The sequence below is a fragment of the Tinamus guttatus genome, unplaced genomic scaffold, assembly GCF_059628265.1.
Source record: "Tinamus guttatus ecotype Peru unplaced genomic scaffold, ASM5962826v1 Tinamus_guttatus_pri_ptg000004l, whole genome shotgun sequence".
Classification (NCBI taxonomy): domain Eukaryota; kingdom Metazoa; phylum Chordata; class Aves; order Tinamiformes; family Tinamidae; genus Tinamus; species Tinamus guttatus.
The window spans coordinates 358,014-374,747 of NW_028288538.1; the positions used below are offsets into that span (position 1 = coordinate 358,014).

The 16,734-nt window shown below is 73.8% G+C and overlaps 2 protein-coding genes across 2 annotated transcripts; one reads left to right on the plus strand and one right to left on the minus strand.

Moving 5' to 3' along the window:
- Positions 1-445: 445 nt before the first annotated feature.
- On the minus strand, positions 446-7,452 carry SEMA4B (semaphorin 4B). Its single transcript, XM_088531043.1, has 14 exons — positions 7,342-7,452; positions 5,030-5,190; positions 4,674-4,736; positions 4,494-4,592; positions 4,302-4,413; positions 4,104-4,220; positions 3,461-3,618; positions 2,940-3,121; positions 2,719-2,869; positions 2,409-2,619; positions 2,213-2,328; positions 1,976-2,139; positions 1,753-1,847; positions 446-1,152 (listed from the first exon to the last, which is right to left on the minus strand). Exons 1-14 carry the CDS (start codon positions 7,442-7,444, stop codon positions 446-448), a joined length of 2,439 nt encoding a protein of 812 aa, XP_088387169.1. The 5' UTR covers positions 7,445-7,452.
- Positions 7,453-12,900: 5,448 nt separating this feature from the next.
- IDH2 (isocitrate dehydrogenase (NADP(+)) 2) lies at positions 12,901-16,610 on the plus strand. The gene is made up of 11 exons (XM_088531242.1): positions 12,901-13,043; positions 13,588-13,679; positions 14,084-14,249; positions 14,370-14,530; positions 14,602-14,745; positions 14,818-14,954; positions 15,110-15,261; positions 15,333-15,445; positions 15,515-15,612; positions 16,126-16,218; positions 16,404-16,610. Exons 1-11 carry the CDS (start codon positions 12,926-12,928, stop codon positions 16,489-16,491), a joined length of 1,362 nt encoding a protein of 453 aa, XP_088387368.1. The 5' UTR covers positions 12,901-12,925; the 3' UTR covers positions 16,492-16,610.
- The last annotated feature ends 124 nt before the right edge of the window (positions 16,611-16,734 follow it).

A 16,734-nucleotide genomic window follows, 5' to 3' on the forward strand; every position in this document is an offset into this window, starting at 1 on the left:
GGCACAAAGGAAAATCCAGGGCAGCGGCAGCCACCGCTGCTGGGGGCTCCCGGCGGCACCGGGGGACACGGCTGCTCCCGTGGCACCCTGCACCCCGCTGCGGGCCGGGCCGTGCGGGGCGGACACACTGCAAAGGGGACACAGGGACTTTATATAAAAACCACAGACGTTTCTGCACACACACAGCGGGGCGCGCGGCGCGTCCCCCGCCGCCCCCGCGACACGATTCACATTTCCGACGTACGAAAACCGGCCCGAGCACGGGCAGGCTGAGCGCAGCCCCGCGGGGCGGCGCGGGGCGTCACAGTGACGGGGCCGCGGCCGCCCCTCGCGCTGGCCGCGGGCGCTGCGGTGCTGCGGGCGCTGCGGCGGCGCCTCGACGCGGCGCGCGGGGCCGTGCCCGCTGCGCGGGCTCAGCGGCGTCCCAGGGCTGGGCTCCGGCCCCTCACACCACCGAGTCCTGGATGTCGGAGCCCAGGCGCACGCGGGGCCGCGCGCTGGCCGGCGACACCTCCACGAGGCTGTCGCGCACGTGCAGGGGCCGCTTCTCCGACTCGGAGCAGGGCCGCGCGGCGCTGCCGGCCGCGCCGTGCTCGCGCAGCGCCTGGTAGCCCTTGTGCTCCGGGGCGGCGCTGGGCAGCCCGCCGCCGTTGAGCGGGAGGCTCTCGGCCGGCTTGCGCCGCGCGGCCTCGGCCGGCTCCAGCAGCGCCTTCATGCCGGCGCCGTGCCGCCGCAGCAGGAACAGCCCCAGGAGCAGCACGGCGGCGCCGAACAGCACGCACATCACCACGAACTCGGTCCAGTAGGTCTTGGCGCGCAGGCGGGCCGCGCCGCCGGCCGCCGCGGTGCTGCGGGACGTGCTGGCCGTCTGCGGCGCGTCGCGGCCGCCCGGCGCCGCCTCCGGCACCGCCACGCAGTAGCTGGCCATGAGCTGGCGGAAACCCTCCTCCAGCGACCAGCACTCGTAGGTGCCGGCGCGCTCGGGGCTGCCCACGAGCACCAGGGCGCCGTCGGGCAGCACCAGGTAGGAGGCGTTGACGGGCGCCCCGTTGTGCGCCCAGCGGCGCGTGGCCAGGTTGGACAGCAGCTGGCAGGGCAGCGGCCGCACCGCGTTGGGCGGCAGCCGCACCGCCTGGCACGGGGCGCCCGAGGCTGCGGGGGCGGCAGCGTCGGCGGGGCGGCCGGGAGCCGCTGCCACCCGCGGCTCCTGCCCGGCCCAGGCCCCGTCCCGAGCCCCGGCCCTTCTCCATCTCATCCCCATCCCTGTCCTTGTTCCCATCCACGTCTCTGTCTTTCTTTCCATCCCCATTTCTCTCCCCATCCCCATCCCTGTCCTTGTTCCCATCTACATCCCTGTCTTTCTTTCCATCCCCATTTCTCTCCTCATCCCCATGCCTGTCCTTGTTCCCATCCCCATTCTGTCCATGTCACATCTCCATCTCATCCCCCTCCCATTCCCATCCCTGGCCCAATCCTCATGTCTGTCCTATCTCCATCCTGTATCTGTCCCAACCCCAACTGCACCTCTATTCCTGTCCCTTTCCCCATCCCCCTCAAATTTCCATTCTCCTCCATCCCCATTCTCGTCCTCCTCACTGTCCGTCCCTTGTCCATCCCCATTCCCACCCCTATCCCCATTCTCATCATCCCCATGCATCCTCATGCCTGTCCCCATCCCAATCCTTGTATTCTCCCTCTCCATCCCCGTTCCCATCCCCGTCCTTGCTCCCGCGCTCCCGGGACCCCGCTCACCTGGGGGCTGCAGCACGCGGGGCCGGGGCTGCGACGCGTTGGGCAGGCGGCAGAGCCGCTCCGTGTCCGCGCCCTCCACGTCCTGCGCCCAGAGCCTGCGACACAGGGGTCGGGGTGGCGGGGACAGCACACGGGGACGGGGGGCAGCAGGAACCGCTGCAGGGGACAGCGGGGGCAGCACAGGGGGCCGGGGGCGGCACGTGGGGCCGGGGGCAGCACTCACTGCGCGTGCGCGCGGGGGCCGGGGGGCAGGCGGCGGCAGGCGCCCCGGCCCCACGCGCAGAAGGGGTCGCGGGCCAGCACGCACTCGCCGCAGCTGCGGTACAGGCTGCAGTTGGCGAAGGGCACCTGGGCCACGGCGTCGTAGGAGGCCGCGTAGAGCAGAGCCTGCGGGGCAGAGCGGGTCAGCGCCGCGGTGCTCCGCGGCGGGGCCGGGCCGAGCCCCCGCGCGCGCTCGTGCCTGTGGCGGGTCCAGCAGCAGCTGCAGCACGGGCTGCCCGGCGCGGAAGACGCGGATCTCCTCGATGATGTGCACCTTGCGGCTCACGCGCACCGCCTTGTGCAGCCGCCCGTCGTCTGCGGGGCGAGCGCGGCGCTGAGCGGGGCCGGCGCGGGCGGCACCGGCCCCTGCCCGCCCCGCCGCCGCGCGCACGCACCGGTGCCCAGGAAGAGGACGTCGTAGGTGCCGCGCAGGCCCTGCGCGCGGTGCACACCGATCTGCAGGTAGCGCACGCGGCTCTGCAGCAGCAGCGGCTGGCTCCGCACCGCGCTGTCCATCAGGAAATGGTCCTTGACGAAGTTCAGCACCCGGTCCGGCATCTGCAGCGACGAGTTGATGCGCAGGTGCCGCGTGCGGCTCGTGATGCACTGCAGGGACAGCGGCACTGGGACGGGGTGCGCGGCGGCACCGGGGGCGCGCGGCGGCACCGGGGACACCCCGCGCCCGTCCCGGGACGAGGCACGTACCGAGCCCGGCCGCGGCTCCGGCACGGGGCTGGTGTCCGTGTACCACTGCTGCGTCTCGCGGTTCACCTCCTTGTAGAGGCCGGCGAAGGCGCCCTGCACGCTGCGCATGGGGAAGGCGCACACGGCCGAGCCGCCCAGGCCGCCCTTGCTCCTGCGGGTGAGCGCGGGCGCGTGAGGCGCCGCGGAGCCCCCGCGGCCCCCGCGAGCCCCGCGGCCCTCACCACTGCGACGTGAACACCCCGTAGAAGAGCGTCTCGCGCCAGCGCTGCTCTCCCGGCGTGAGCGCGAAGACGCCGCGCAGCACGTTGAAGGGGAAGCCGTCGTCCGGGTGCGAGCAGAGCAGCTGCGCCTTCAGGAAGGTCGTCCAGCGCCGCTGCAGCACGCGCTCGCCGCCCTGGTCGCCCTGCAGCGCCGCAGCGTCAGCGCGGGGGCAGCCCCGGCCCGCAGCGGGGAGCCCAGCAGCCCCCGGCCACCCCGACAGCAGGGCCAGGCAGGGGGTGCAGCGGCGGGGATGCAGGGGGGCAGGGGATGCAGCGGGGGGGTTGCAGCAAGGTGGGGGGGATGCAGCGAGGCGCGGGGGTGCAGCGAGCTGGTGCTGCATCCCGGGCCGGGCGCTGCCAAGCCGGGACCTTGCAGCAGTTGCCAGCAGAGGCCGATCCCTTCCCAGGGCTACGGGATGCGGTGGGACAAGGGCAGGCGGGATAGAGGGGCCCTCCCCGGGCCCCGCTCGCCGCAGCCCCACCTTGCACACGCGGGCGATGCGTGACACGATGGTGTTCTCAAAGTAGTCGAACTCCTTGCCGGTCTCGCTGAAGAAGAAGTAGATCTTGTCGTCGTCACCCTCGGGGTTGCCCGCGGGGAGGCTCTCCCGCAGGTAGGCTGAGCCCACGAAGACGGGGTCTGGGGGCACAGGCACCCTGAGCACCGCGCTGAGCGCCCGAGGCTCCGCGACGGCTGCCACGGGTGTGCACAGCCCCCGGCCTGCATGCACAGCGCCTGTGCTGCATGCACAGCACCATGCCTCGTACGCGCCATCCATCCTGCATGCACAGCACCATGCCTCGTATGCACCATCCATCCTGCATGCACAGCGCCTGTGCTGCACGCGTGGTGCCCATCCCGCATGCACCAGCCCACACATACCGCAGCCAATGCGCTTGCACGGAGCCTGTCCTGCACGCGCAGTGCTCAGGGCTTGCCCATGCGCACAGCGCCCGTCCTGCACGCACGGCGCCCCTCCAGCCGGCACGTGCAGCACCTCTCCCACGCTCACACGCTTCCCACGCGCACGGGGTCCGTCCTGCACCCGCCATGCGCCTCCCCGCTGCAGGCAGGCACTGCCCCGACCCGCGCCAGCCCCTGCCAGTTAAGGGAATTCTCCGCACCCTGCAGCCAGTTGAGGGAATTCTCCGTCTTGAGGGAGATGCGGCTCTCCTGGCTCCGGTAGATGGTGGGCTCGTTGCCCTGGAAGTTGCTGACGGTGCCAGCGTAGAGCTCGCCATCTGCGGGAGACGAGTGCCCGCTGGGACCCGCTGCGGCGCCTGCCCGGCTGCAGCGCGGCGCCCCGGCACGGCGAGCCTTACCGACCATGACGGCCGTGGACTTGTACTCAGGGTCGAAGGGGCAGCGGCCCTTGCCGTCCTCCAGCAGCGGCTTCCCCGACGCGTCCCGCTCCAGGCTGAAGCTCTGCACGTCCTGCAAGGCGAGCGGTGCTGAGCGGCGCCGGGGCCGCCCGTGTCCCTGCGGCCGGCCCGGCCGGAGCGCGGCCGGCTCACCACGTAGGCGCAGGCGGGGCTGAACGCGCAGGTGCCGCACGTGTACAGGTGGGTGCTGTTGAGCCGCAGCAGCATCTTGATGTAGTTGTGACAGTCCCGCTGCGGAGAGGCGGAGGAGCGCGCTGAGCGCGCGGCCCCGGGCTGGCCCGAGCCCGGCCCCGGCCCTGCCGCGGGGCTCACCTGCGGGTCCTTGCCCTTGAACACGCACTGCCTCTTCTTCTCGGTGTCCGCGCTCCAGGGCAGCTGCAGAGAGCCGCGGTCAGCGGGGCAGCCACGCAGCTCCCATGTGCGGCACGGTGCGCGCGGTGCAGCACGCACGGCATGGGGCGCACGGCGCAGCGCACACGGCATGGGGCGCACGGCACAGCGCTCATGGCATGGGGCGCACGGCACAGCGCACACGGCACGGGGCGCACGGCATGGCGCTCATGGCATGGGGCGCACGGTGCAGCACGCATGGCACGGGGCGCATGGCATGGTGCCCGCGGTGCAGCGCGCACGGCACGGGGCGCACGGCTGCGCGGGGCTGCACTCACCCTGCGGACCAGCGGCCCCGGCTCAAAGTGGCTGGTGTTGACGGCCAGCAGCACCTCGCGCGCCCCCAGGTAGAGGGTGCCGCCGTCAGGGCTCAGCAGCAGCGCCGTGATGTTGGTGACGCCGGGCACCTCGAACCGCTGCACCGCCCGCTCGGGAGAGTCTGCCGAGGGAGAGCGGCAGCGTCGGCCGCAGCCCCGCGCGGGGACACGTCCCACAGCGCCTGTAGCCACGCAGCAGCCCACAGCACGCATGGCCTCGGGGCAGGCACATGGCCACGCTGTGCACAGGGCCTCGCAGTGCCCGGCCTTGGGGCACGCATGGCTCCGCAGCGGGCACAACTGTACGGTGCATAGGGCCTTGCAGTACCCGTCCTTGGGGCATGCATGGCTCCGCAGCAGGCACGGCTGTGCGGTGCACAGGGCCTTGCAGCGCCCGGCCTCGGGGCTCCGCGGTGTGCACAGCCCCAGGGCACACTCAGCTGCATGCACAGGCGGGTGCAGCTGCAGAGCCCCGGGCTGCTCCTGCAGCTCGTGTCCTCGGGGCTCTCCCTGCGGCTGCCCCACGGCAGCTCCGCACACTTGGCCCGGGACGCACTGTGGTGCCAGGTACAAGACACGGTGTCCACGTCCCCAGCAGCAGCCAGGGCCAGGGGCAGTGCGGGAGCCTGGCAGTGCAGGAAGCGCCCAGCAGACCCCAGGGTGCATCGAGACCCACCCAAAACTCCTGCTCCAGCCACAAAAACAGGCAGGAAGCAGGTTTGGGATGGGGCTGGGTTGCTCGCAGCTCTCTCGCCGTTGAGCGGGGCCAGGGCTGGCACATGTGGGTCAGGCACATGTTGCATCGCGCCGCTGGTGAGTGGCGCACGGCCCCGGCATTGCCCGGGGCAGCGTTGGCACTTGCATCGTGCCTGGGAAGTTCTCCAGGAAGAACCCTGGGAATTGCCCTGGGAAACATGCTGGGAAGTGAACCCAGGGCTGCCGGTGCCAGGGAAGAGCCCCGGGCGCAGCTCCCCTGCACGGGCAGGAGGCCGGCGGTGCCACCGCTCACCTGGGCGGCGGGTGCGTGGGCGGCCGGGCCGCGGAAGCCCTTCCGCTCCCGTCACGGGCGCTGAATCAGCGGGGCCGGCTGTGTCAGCGGGACGCGCGGCTGACTCACGCGGCCGCCTCCCGCGCCCGCCCGGCCAGGCCCCGGAGCCGGCCGCCCTCCGGCACAGCACGGCACAGCTCTGGTCAGCACGGACTGCATGGGCATCCAGCTCCGCCAGCCCCGAGCTGCTCCCACGTGGGCAGCGCTGCTGAAGCAGGGCCAGGATCGCCAGCCCCAGCAGCCTTTGCCCCATGCACATCCCTCGCACCCTGGCTCTACCCCGTGGCCTGCAGAGCCCTTGGCCCTGGCAGTGTCCTGCCCCGTGCACAGCCCTCGCGTCCCGGGGCAGAGCCCGTCCAGCCCCAGCTCGGTGTGCAGTTCCTGCCCCACGCACATCCCGCCGGCGCGGGGCTCATCCCGGCAGCGCAGGGCACAGCCTCCCGCCCCTGCGCAGCCCTCCCGGCGCAGGGAGCAGCTCCCGGCGCCCGTGCCCGCTGCCAGAGGGACCTGTCAGGACAGGACCTGCTTGTTCCAGACAAACCTGCTGGAGGCAAATCCAGCCGCTTCCAGGAGAGCAGCTTGCCCTGCTCCTCCCTCCCAGCCCACCACAGGCCCCACGCGGCCGTGCTGGATGCAGCTGCTCCATGGAGGGGCCGCCTGTGCCCCCCGCCAGCTCCCCACACTGGGACAATTCCACGGAGGGGGCCGCAACTGCTGCCTCGTCCGGCGGCCGAGTTCCAAGGAACTGCAGGGAGTGCTCCCAGACCCCGGCCAGCCACATCCTGGCCCAAACCCCTCACACGCTGCCGAGCTGGGAGCCCCTTGCACAGCCCCACTGCACCCCAGGGCAGTGCAGGGCACATGGGGACGCGCCGAGCACCCAGGCCACGCGGCTGGGACAGAAGCGGCAGCAGCCCCGGGCACAGGGTGCGCTGAGCCCCCCTGGCCGCCCAGCCCCATCCCACGCGGCCCACGGTCCCTGCCGCGGGACAGCGAGCCCCGGCTTGCCGGGCCAGGGTTCTGCAGGCTCAGCACCGCGGTGGCACAGGGCGTCCCCACGCCGGAGCGGCAGAGCCTCGGCCGCCCGCACCGGGGGCAGCTGCGGGACAGGGGGAGCAGCTCCCTTAGCTGCAACCTACGAGCTGTGCATGGCCCCCCCGCCAAACCCCGCGCCCGGAGCAGCACCCGGGCTCCCGGGGCGGCCGGTCCCGCGCGCAGCACTCACCGTAGGGCAGGCTCACCCGAGGCACCGGCTCCTGGGCCGCCGAGAGCAGCAGAGCCGCCAGCACCGAGTGTGCCACGACGGGCAGCGCCGGCCGCGGCGCCATGGCGGCCGGGCCGGGCCGGGCCGGGCCGAGCAGGGCACGGCCGGGCCGGGCCGGGCCGGGCGCGCCGCCCGCGGAGCCTCCGCCGCCTCCCGCGACGCCGCCGGGCGCTGCCGACCTGCGGGGGGAGAGCGGCTGAGCGGCCCGGCCCGGCCCGACGGCTCCCGCCCCGGCAGCCCCGGAGCCGCCCCGCGGCCCCGCCCCGGCGGCCCCGGCACCCGCCCTCGGGGGCCGGCCCGGAGCTGCCGCCCGCGTCCCGGCGGAGCCGGCCCCGGCCCCGGCCCCGCGAGCTGCCCCGGCAGCGCCGGCCAGCGGGGCGCAGCGCCGCGAGCTTCCCCCGCCGTGCCCTGCCCGGGGGACCCGGCAGCGCCCGGCTCCTTCCCTCCCGCCTCCTGCTTTGCCCCTCAGCCCACGGCAGCCTGGACGGGGCCTGTGCTTCATCCTGCCACCTAATTGCAGCCAGGGTCCCCCTCACCCCGCGCTGCCCCCCGCGGCGGAGAAGCCCCAGAAGAGCTCGGCATGAGATGCCAGCACCAGAGCTGCCGGCACGGGATGCTCCTCTCCCACAGCCCCCTTGGTGTCCCCCGTCGGCACCGCACACCCAGCACCGGGGGTGCCCGACATCCCAGAGCTCCGGTGCTGGGACGCAGGCAAGCGTGGGGCCGGCAGGGTCGAGGCCCTGGGGGCGGCACCGTGGGGCTGAGGGTCCCGTGCGGCCCCCCGGGAACTGCCCTGCTCCCTGCTGTTGCCACAGCAACGCGTTATTAATGACAGCTGCCTCTTTTGCCATGGCAACGCGCGGCCGAGGGCTCCTCTCGGCTCCGCACCGGCAGCGGCCCCTGGCCGCAGAGCCCCCCCGCGCCAGCCCGGCCCTACCTGGCACCGCGGCCCCAAGGCTCCCTCTGCTCCCAGCCCGGCTCCCTGCGGCTCCCGCGTCCCTTCCTGGGCCAGCAGCGCCCGGCTCCACCCCACCTTCCTTATCGGCAGGTACCCTTTGCCCAGGAAGTGCCGCCGCCAGGACGGGACATGGGACAGGGACAGGAGGGGGCTCCGCGTCTCAGGGCTGAGCCAGCAGCGTCCTGCACGGCACGAGTGTGCAGGGCCTCAGCCCCACGTGGGACCCCACCAGGGCCTGCGCCTTTAAGTGGCTGCGTGTCAGCCCGTCCCTGGCCGCGCTGGCAGCCCGGGCTGTTGACAACAACCTCCCATTTCTCCCGCGGTCCCGCCGGCTGCCGGTGCAGGACATGCTGCCGTGCGCCCTGGCGTGTCCTGGCGCGGCCCTGCGTGTGCCTGCACGCAGCCTCTGCGCCGCCCGGGCAGGGACGCTGCTCGGGGCCGAGGCCCTGCAGCCCGCACCAGGGAAGGGAGCCAGCGCGGGGCCACGTCCCACGCCAGAGCCCTTGGCCCTGCTCTGCACAGCGACGCAGGGACGGTGGCTGCGGGATTCCCGTGGGCTTGGCAGCGTGGGCGGCGCGCTTGCACCCGCACCTGCAGCCCTGTGCGCTGCCCGGCGCGTGCTGATTCACGCAGGTGCTCCCAGACCCTGCTGCTCCGCATGGCAGCCCTGGGACCCACACACGTCCCACCGCAGCGGGGGTCCCTGCCGGTACCGTGCTGCGAGCGCATGGCTGCTCCTGCGGGACCACAAGGAACCCCCAGGCTGGCCCATGCATGAGGACGTGGGGTGAGCAGCACACACACCCACACACCAGCAACACAGAGACAGGCGCAGACAGTGCAGGCACTACGGTACCCTCAGACGAGCGCCCGGCATACACACACACCCCCTACACACGTAAACACAGGCACCGTGCCTGACTGTGCGCACACACCCTGTGCTGCAAACACCCGCACTTGGGAACACCCGGCCACCCCACTCCACGCAGCGCTGGCTCCAGCCGCAAACGCAGCCCTGGCTGCTCCTCTGCCCACACGCACAAATGTACGTGCACACGCACCCCGCACGCCGTGCGCGCAGACCCGCTCCCACACAGCACCCCCTGCACGACCCCGCCCGGGCACAGCCCCTGCACACGCGCCCGTGCACACGCACCCCCCCGTGCACACGCACCCTCCCCCGTGCACACGCACCCCCCTCCCGTGCACACGCACCCCCCGTGCACACGCACACCGTGCACACGCACACCGTGCACAGCGTCGCGCACATCCCCGCGCCCCCCGCCTTGCGCGGGCTCCGTGCACGTTTCCTCGCACGCACACGCGCCTTCTCGCGCCCGCAGCCCGCACAGCCCCGTGCACACGCGCGCCCGCCTCGCGCGGCCCTGCTCACACTCACACTCACACTCACACTCACGCCCCCCGCCCGCTCTTACCGGCTCGGCGGCGGCGGCGCGGGCGGCTCCGGGGCTCCCCCCGGCGCAGGGCGCGGGCGGCTCCGGCGGCTCCCGCTCCCCGCCCGCCGCGCGCAACAAAGGGCCGCGCCGCCCCCGGCCCCGCGCCGCCCCCGGCCCGGCCCGGCCGCAGCCCCGCCCGCCGCCCGCCCCGCTCCGCCCCGCCGGGGCTGCGCAGGGGGGTCCTGCTCCGCCGGGGGGCCGGGGCCGCGGGGCAGAGCGGGGGGCAGAGCGGGGGGCAGAGCGGGGGGCAGGAGCCATGGGGCAGAGTGGGGGGCAGAGCGGGGGCAGGAGCCGGGGGGCAGAGCAGGGGGGCAGAGCGGGGGACAGGAGCCATGGGGCAGAGTGGGGGGCAGAGCGGGGGGCAGGAGCCGTGGGGCAGAGTGGGGGGCAGGAGCCGTGGGGCAGAGCGGGGGGCAGAGCCGGGGGCTCTCTGCGACCAGGGACAGGAGCCGAGCGGCAGCCCTTGCTCTGGGGAGGGACGGGGAGGCAGAACTGGGGAGGCTCCTGGCCCAGGGTGCAGGACTCCGGAGCGGGGGGGACATTCCTGGCTCCAGGATATAGGAGCAGCCCCCCGGCTCCAGCTCAGGGAGAGCCCAGGGTGCTGGGGCTGGGAGGGGATCACCCATTTGGGGTGCCCCTGCCCTGGATGTGGGAGCTCCAGCCCTGGGTGTTTCTGGCCCCGGGTGGGGACACAGGCGCTGGGTGCTGGCCCTGCACCCCTCGCTCGTGAGGACGGGGACGGGGCTGTGTGGGGCGAGGGTTGGGGTGTCAGTGCTGCAGCAGGTGCAAGGACTCCCGTGCCCGTCCCCAGTGCCATCCCAGGCAGCTCTGCCAGGTCCTGGTGGTGCACGTGGCTCCGGGTGCTTTGGGAGGCGCCTGCCTCAGGCATCTCCATGAGGTTCTTGTGGTGACACCCGCTGCGGGCGTTTTGGGGTGACACGTGGCTCCCGGCAGCCCCGCGGTGCCTCCCTGCCCCAGGCTGCTGCCAGCGCCCGCGGGGCCGGGCAGGGGCAGGCGGCCGGCGCCAGCGCTGCAGCTCCCTCCCCACGGCCGGCGCTGCCCGTCCTGACCCCGCGGCCCGGCCTGCCTGTCCCCACCGCGGCCGCGCCACGTCCCCGAGCGCTGCCATCTGCTCACCCGGACAGCGAGCCATGGGCAGCTTCGTGACATGTGGCCCCACGGGGTCCCCTGCCCACCACGGTGCTGGCACCCGTGGGGACCCACTGCTGTCCAGCACCCAGCTGGAGGGGTGGGATGGGGATGGATGGGGATGGATGGAGATTGGGATGGATGCAAATAGGGATGAGTGGGGATGGGCAGGGACGGATGGACGGGCTCCCCACACCGCTGGGTGCGTGTCCAGCATGCCGAGGGCTGCAGGAGCGGAGCTGGGGGCTGTGCCCGTCCTGCTCATGGGGCGCAGGTGCCACGTCCCTGATGCTGGCAGGCGCAGGGGGCTGCACCCCGAAACCCCGTGCATATTGTAGCTCTAAATGGCTCCCTGTCACCCCTCGGCCATGCTGTCCCGGCCGTGCAGCCCCTGCTGTGCAAGCACCCAGGAAGGTGCCAGTGCGCAGGGGCTGCACCCCCTGCCCTGCTCCAGTGCCAGATGCGCTGGATCCAGAGCTCTGCCGGCCACGCAGCCACCCGCAGGGACAGCGAGGCCGGGTCCCCCGTGTCCCCCGCCCGCACAGCCCTGGGGCGGGAGCTGGGGACGTGGTTTGGCAGCGCAGCCGCTGGCTTGGGCTGCGGCCAGGCCAGGCCTTTGTTTGAGACCAGCCCGGCCTGGGACGGTGCCACCCGGCCGCTCCGGCCGTGCTGGCTGGTGTGACCTGGCGGGGACAGCGCGGTCACGGGGCGGCGCTGGCCGCCAGGCCCGGGGCAGCAAGGCCCGTGCAGCACCGGGGAGCAGCCGTGCCTGGGGCCGGGACAGAGGTGCAGCGCTGCAGGGACGCCTGCCACCACACCGGCCGGAAAACTGCAGATTTCCAGGGAAAATTAGCACATCTATGGAGAAAACTGGCAGCTTCCGGGGGCATACCTGCAGCTTCCCAGAGCAAATTTGCACATTCCCAGAGCAACTTTGCACAGTCCTGGTGCACATCTGCCTATTCCCAGAGCAATTCCGAAGCTCCCTGAAACAAACGGCAGCTCCCCGGAGTGGGTCGTGTGGCAGCTCCGGCACCAGTCCAGTCGGGTTGCGATGCCTCCTGTGGCCTCGCAGAGCTGGATCCCATGGGGGTCGGTCCTGCTGTGGCAGGTCCCCATTCCACGGCAGTGTGGGATGCAGGGAAGCAGCCCGCTCCGGAATGGGGCTGCCGGGGCCGGCGCAGGGCGGCAGCGGGGGGCCCGGGCCCTGCACGGAGCCGCCTGGCCGCGGGCCTGCGCTCTGGTTAATGTTAGAGCGGGCGCACGTCAGCGCGGCCCCCCTGCGGGCGCCTCCCTGCCCGGGATCCGCCTGCCCCGCAGCTAAAAAAAGCCACTGGCACCGCGGCCAGCGGGATGCGGCCTCGGGCTCCGGGGCGCCAGGGCAGCGGGATGCACCGTGGGGGGGTTGGGAAGGGCGCCCCGGCCCCGCTGAGCCCCGGGCATGGGGTGCAGACCCCCCTGCCCTGCCCCGGGGCACGCGGCGCTGCCGGGTGCAGGGCCCTGCGTCACGGACCCGCTCGCTCCTATGCAGGGAAGTGGCGCTGGCGCCAGGCGCTCGGCTGCGCTGGCAGCTGCCCCGGCGCAGACGTCCAGGAGCCCGGGCCGGGCCGGGGACAGCGGCCCTGGGGAGGGCAGTGCCAGGGGACACAGAGCCTGGGCATGCGGGACCTCGAGGGACACCAACCCCCGAGGACGTGGGGCCCGGGGACGCGGGACCTGGAGGGACAGCCGGGAACGCGGGGCCAGCAGGGTCGAGGGGCGCCCGGACCTGCGGCCCCGGGAGGCCGCGGAGCGCCGGGGAACCGGAGCCCCCCGGGCCACGTGGGGCCGCCGGGAGCCACGCGGAGCCCCGGGACCCGCCCCCGGCCCCCGCGCGGGCCCTCGGGGCGGCCCCGGCCGCACGTCGGGGGGCGGCGCCGGGGCCGGGGCGGAGCCGCCTCCCTCCCGCCGCCGCCGCCGCCGCCGCCGCCGCCGTCCCGCCATGTCCCGCTGCCTCGGGGCCGCCGTCGCGCTGGGCCGCGCCGCCCGCCTGCCCCCCCGGGCCGCCCCCGCCGCCGCCGCCGCGCTCGGGCCGGGCCCCGGCGCCCCGCGCCGCCACTGTGAGTGCGCGCGGGCCCCGGGACGGGGACGTGTCCTTGAGCGCGCGGGACGGGGCGGCGGGGCCGGCGGGGCCGCGAGCGGCAGCCGCGGGGGGCATCGGGCCCGGCGGGGTCCGAACCCGGCCCGGGCCCGGCGGGACCGCGCTGCGAGCCGGGCCCGGCCTCGACGGGGGGTCCGCGCTGCGAGCCGGGCCCGGCGGGGCCGGGGGGCCCTGTGACCCGGCGCGCGGTGCTGCCGCCGCGGCCCGGGCCCCGCGGGGTCGGGGCAGCGCCCGGGGCCTGGGCGGGGGTTGCACCGAGAGGGGTCCCAGCCCCCCCGCGTGGGGCCCCGCTCGGGTTTGGGCCCCTCGGGAGCTGCCCTCGAGCGGGGGGGCTGGCCCATGCCGGGACAGGAAGGCCCCGCGCCCGCGGGCTGCGTGGGGGGCGGCGGGAGGTGACGGCGCCCGGGGGGTCCCGGCCCCGCACCGGAGCCCAGCGGCAGCCCCGGCGCCGGGGGCGGCTGCAGGGCCGGGGCGCCCGTGACACCCCCCTGCTGCCGCCCCAGATGCCGACAAGCGGATCAAGGTGGCCAACCCGGTGGTGGAGATGGACGGCGACGAGATGACGCGGATCATCTGGGCCTTCATCAAGGAGAAGGTACCGGCGCGGCGGGAGGACGCCGCGACCTGGCCCTGCGCGTGCCGGCCGGGCGCCGCGCGGTGGCTCCCGCCCAGCGCTGACGTCGGCCCGGTCCCACGGCGTCCCCTTCCCTCCCGCCGTCCCCTGGCAGCCCGCGCGGTGCCACGGGTGCTGCCGTGCCCGTTGCAGCCCGTGCGGGCTCCGTGCCCGCGGCACCCGCGGCGTTAGCGCGTGCGGAACCGCCGGCCCGTTCCCCGCGGCGCCCCTGGCTCCGTGCGTGCGCAGGAAGCAGCTGCCTCTGCCGAGCACCTTCCGCCGGGGCCGCACGGGGAGGCCTCGGCCGGCGGCGGCGGCGGCGCCGGGGCCGTCCCTGCGGGTGCCGGGCTGCTCCCGCCGCGCTGACGCTGCCCCCGCTCCGCCAGCTCATCCTGCCCAACGTGGACGTGCAGCTGAAGTACTTCGACCTGGGGCTGCCGCACCGCGACAAGACGGATGACCAGGTCACCATCGACTCGGCGCTGGCCACGCAGAAGTACAGCGTGGCCGTCAAGTGCGCCACCATCACGCCCGACGAGGCCAGAGTGGAAGGTGGGAGCGGGTGGCCGCCCCGCTGGGACACGGATGCGGCATTCCCGGCGGAAAGGGCTCCGCCTGGGAGCTGGCTGGGCAGGGGGTCCTGGGCTGGGGTCTGACCCCCGCCCGCCGCAGAGTTCAAGCTGAAGAAGATGTGGAAGAGCCCGAACGGGACGATCCGCAACATCCTGGGCGGCACGGTGTTCCGGGAGCCCATCATCTGCAAGAACATCCCTCGCCTGGTGCCCGGCTGGAACAAGCCCATCACCATCGGCCGGCACGCGCACGGCGACCAGGTGCGCGAGCGCGGCGGGCGCGCGGCGGCGCGGGGCTCCCGCAGGCGCCAACCCCGCGCTGCTCCCCGCAGTACAAGGCCACCGACTTCGTGGTGAACAAGTCCGGCACCTTCAAGATGGTCTTCACGCCCAAGGACGGCAGCGCGGCGCGCGAGTGGGAGGTGTACAACTTCCCCGGGGGCGGCGTGGGCATGGGCATGTACAACACGGACGAGGTGAGGGCGGCTCCGCGCCGGGACGCTCCCCGGCACGGCCGCGGCCCGGCTCACCAGGCGCTTTGTCCGCAGTCCATCTCGGGCTTCGCGCACAGCTGCTTCCAGTACGCCATCCAGAAGAGATGGCCGCTCTACATGAGCACCAAGAACACCATCCTCAAGGCCTACGACGGGCGCTTCAAGGACATCTTCCAGGAGATCTTCGACAAGTATGGACCCTCGCGAGCGCCCGTGCGGGCTCTGCAGCCCGGGTGCTCCCTGCGCATCCCTGGGACGGGGCTCGGAGCAGGGTGACGGGCGCGGGGGCACCTGGTGTGACACGGGCACCCCGTGCTGCCCGGCTGACGCCAGCCCTCCCTGCCAGGCACTACAAGACGGACTTCGACAAGCTGAAGATCTGGTACGAGCACCGCCTCATCGACGACATGGTGGCCCAGGTGCTGAAATCTGCGGGGGGCTTCGTGTGGGCTTGCAAGAACTACGACGGCGACGTGCAGTCCGACATCCTGGCGCAAGGTGGGGCGGCCGTGACGGGCAGCGCCGCGCGCTCCCTCCTGCCGCAGGGCCTGACCCCCGTCCCGCTGCAGGTTTCGGCTCCCTGGGCCTCATGACCTCGGTGCTGGTGTGTCCGGACGGCAAGACCATCGAGGCGGAGGCGGCGCACGGCACCGTCACCCGCCACTACCGCGAGCACCAGAAGGTGGGTGACCCCGTCCGCAGCGCCGCGCCGGCGCCGGCCGCGCGCAGCCGCTGAGCGTCCACCCCGCAGGGCCGGCCCACCAGCACCAACCCCATCGCCAGCATCTTCGCCTGGACACGGGGCCTGGAGCACCGGGGCAAGCTGGACAGTAACCCCGAGCTGATGAAGTGAGCGTGGGGCCGGGGCTGCAGCGATGGGGGCTGTGGGGGCTGCAGGGGCTGCAGGGATGGGGGCTGCAGGGATGGGGGCTGTGGGGGCTGTGGGATCGGGGGCTGCGGGGCTGGAGCTGCGGGGTCGGGAGCTGTGGGGCAGGGAGCTGTGGGGTCGGCGCTGGGCGCTGCAGGGTGGGAGCTGTGGGGCAGGGGGCTGTGGGGCTGGGGCCTGAGGGCTGTGGGGGCTGCGGGGGCTGTGGGACGGTGAGCTGTGGGGTGCAGGGCTGCAGGGCAGGGGGCTGCAGGGCTGTGGGGCTGGGGGCTGTGGGGCAGGGGGCTGTGGGGCAGGGGGCTGTGGGACTGGGGCAGGGGGCTGTGGGAACCACCTCCCGGCGGTGCCGGGCTCTGTCCGGCGGCCCCGGCACGGGGGCCCCGCGGTGCCGACGTGGCGGGCGGCGCGCGGTGGCCTTTGGCCTCTGGCCTCGGCGCCGGCCCCGCGGGCGCCGCGCGTGACCCTGCGCTCGGCAGGTTCGCGCAGACGCTGGAGAGGGTCTGCGTGGAGACCGTGGAGAGCGGCACGATGACCAAGGACCTCGCGGGCTGCATCCACGGGCTGGCCAAGTAAGCGCGGCCGCGAGGCACGGGGACACGGGCAGGTCGGCCCCGGTGGCCTTGGAGCCCCCGCGCGGCAGCGCCGGCACGGCCGGGCCCGGCGCGTCTCCTCGGCCCCTCTGCGTCGCGGTGCTCCCCGCACGGGCAGGGGCGGCCGCAGCGGCGCCCGCAGCCCTCCCTGCCCTTCCTCGCAGCGTGAAGCTGAACGAGCACTTCGTGAACACCACGGACTTCCTCGACGCCATCAAGAACAACCTGGACAAAGCCCTGGGCAAGAAGTAGAGGGGCCCTTGGGGCCGCGCGTGCCGCCAGGCGTTTACCTCATTTCTAACCCGGTAGGGAGCCGTTGCCTTTAGCTCGCTGACTTGGCTCAGGAACTTTTGAAATAATTTTTATAAGCAGTTTTCCTACGAGTGTTTTTAGGGTATTTGTAGCAGGGGTGCTGTAGCAGGGGGGTTGGGGAAGGGCAATGTTTGCCGGGCTGTAATTTGTGTTAACAGCTGCTGTCGCGGTGCCAACCGTAGC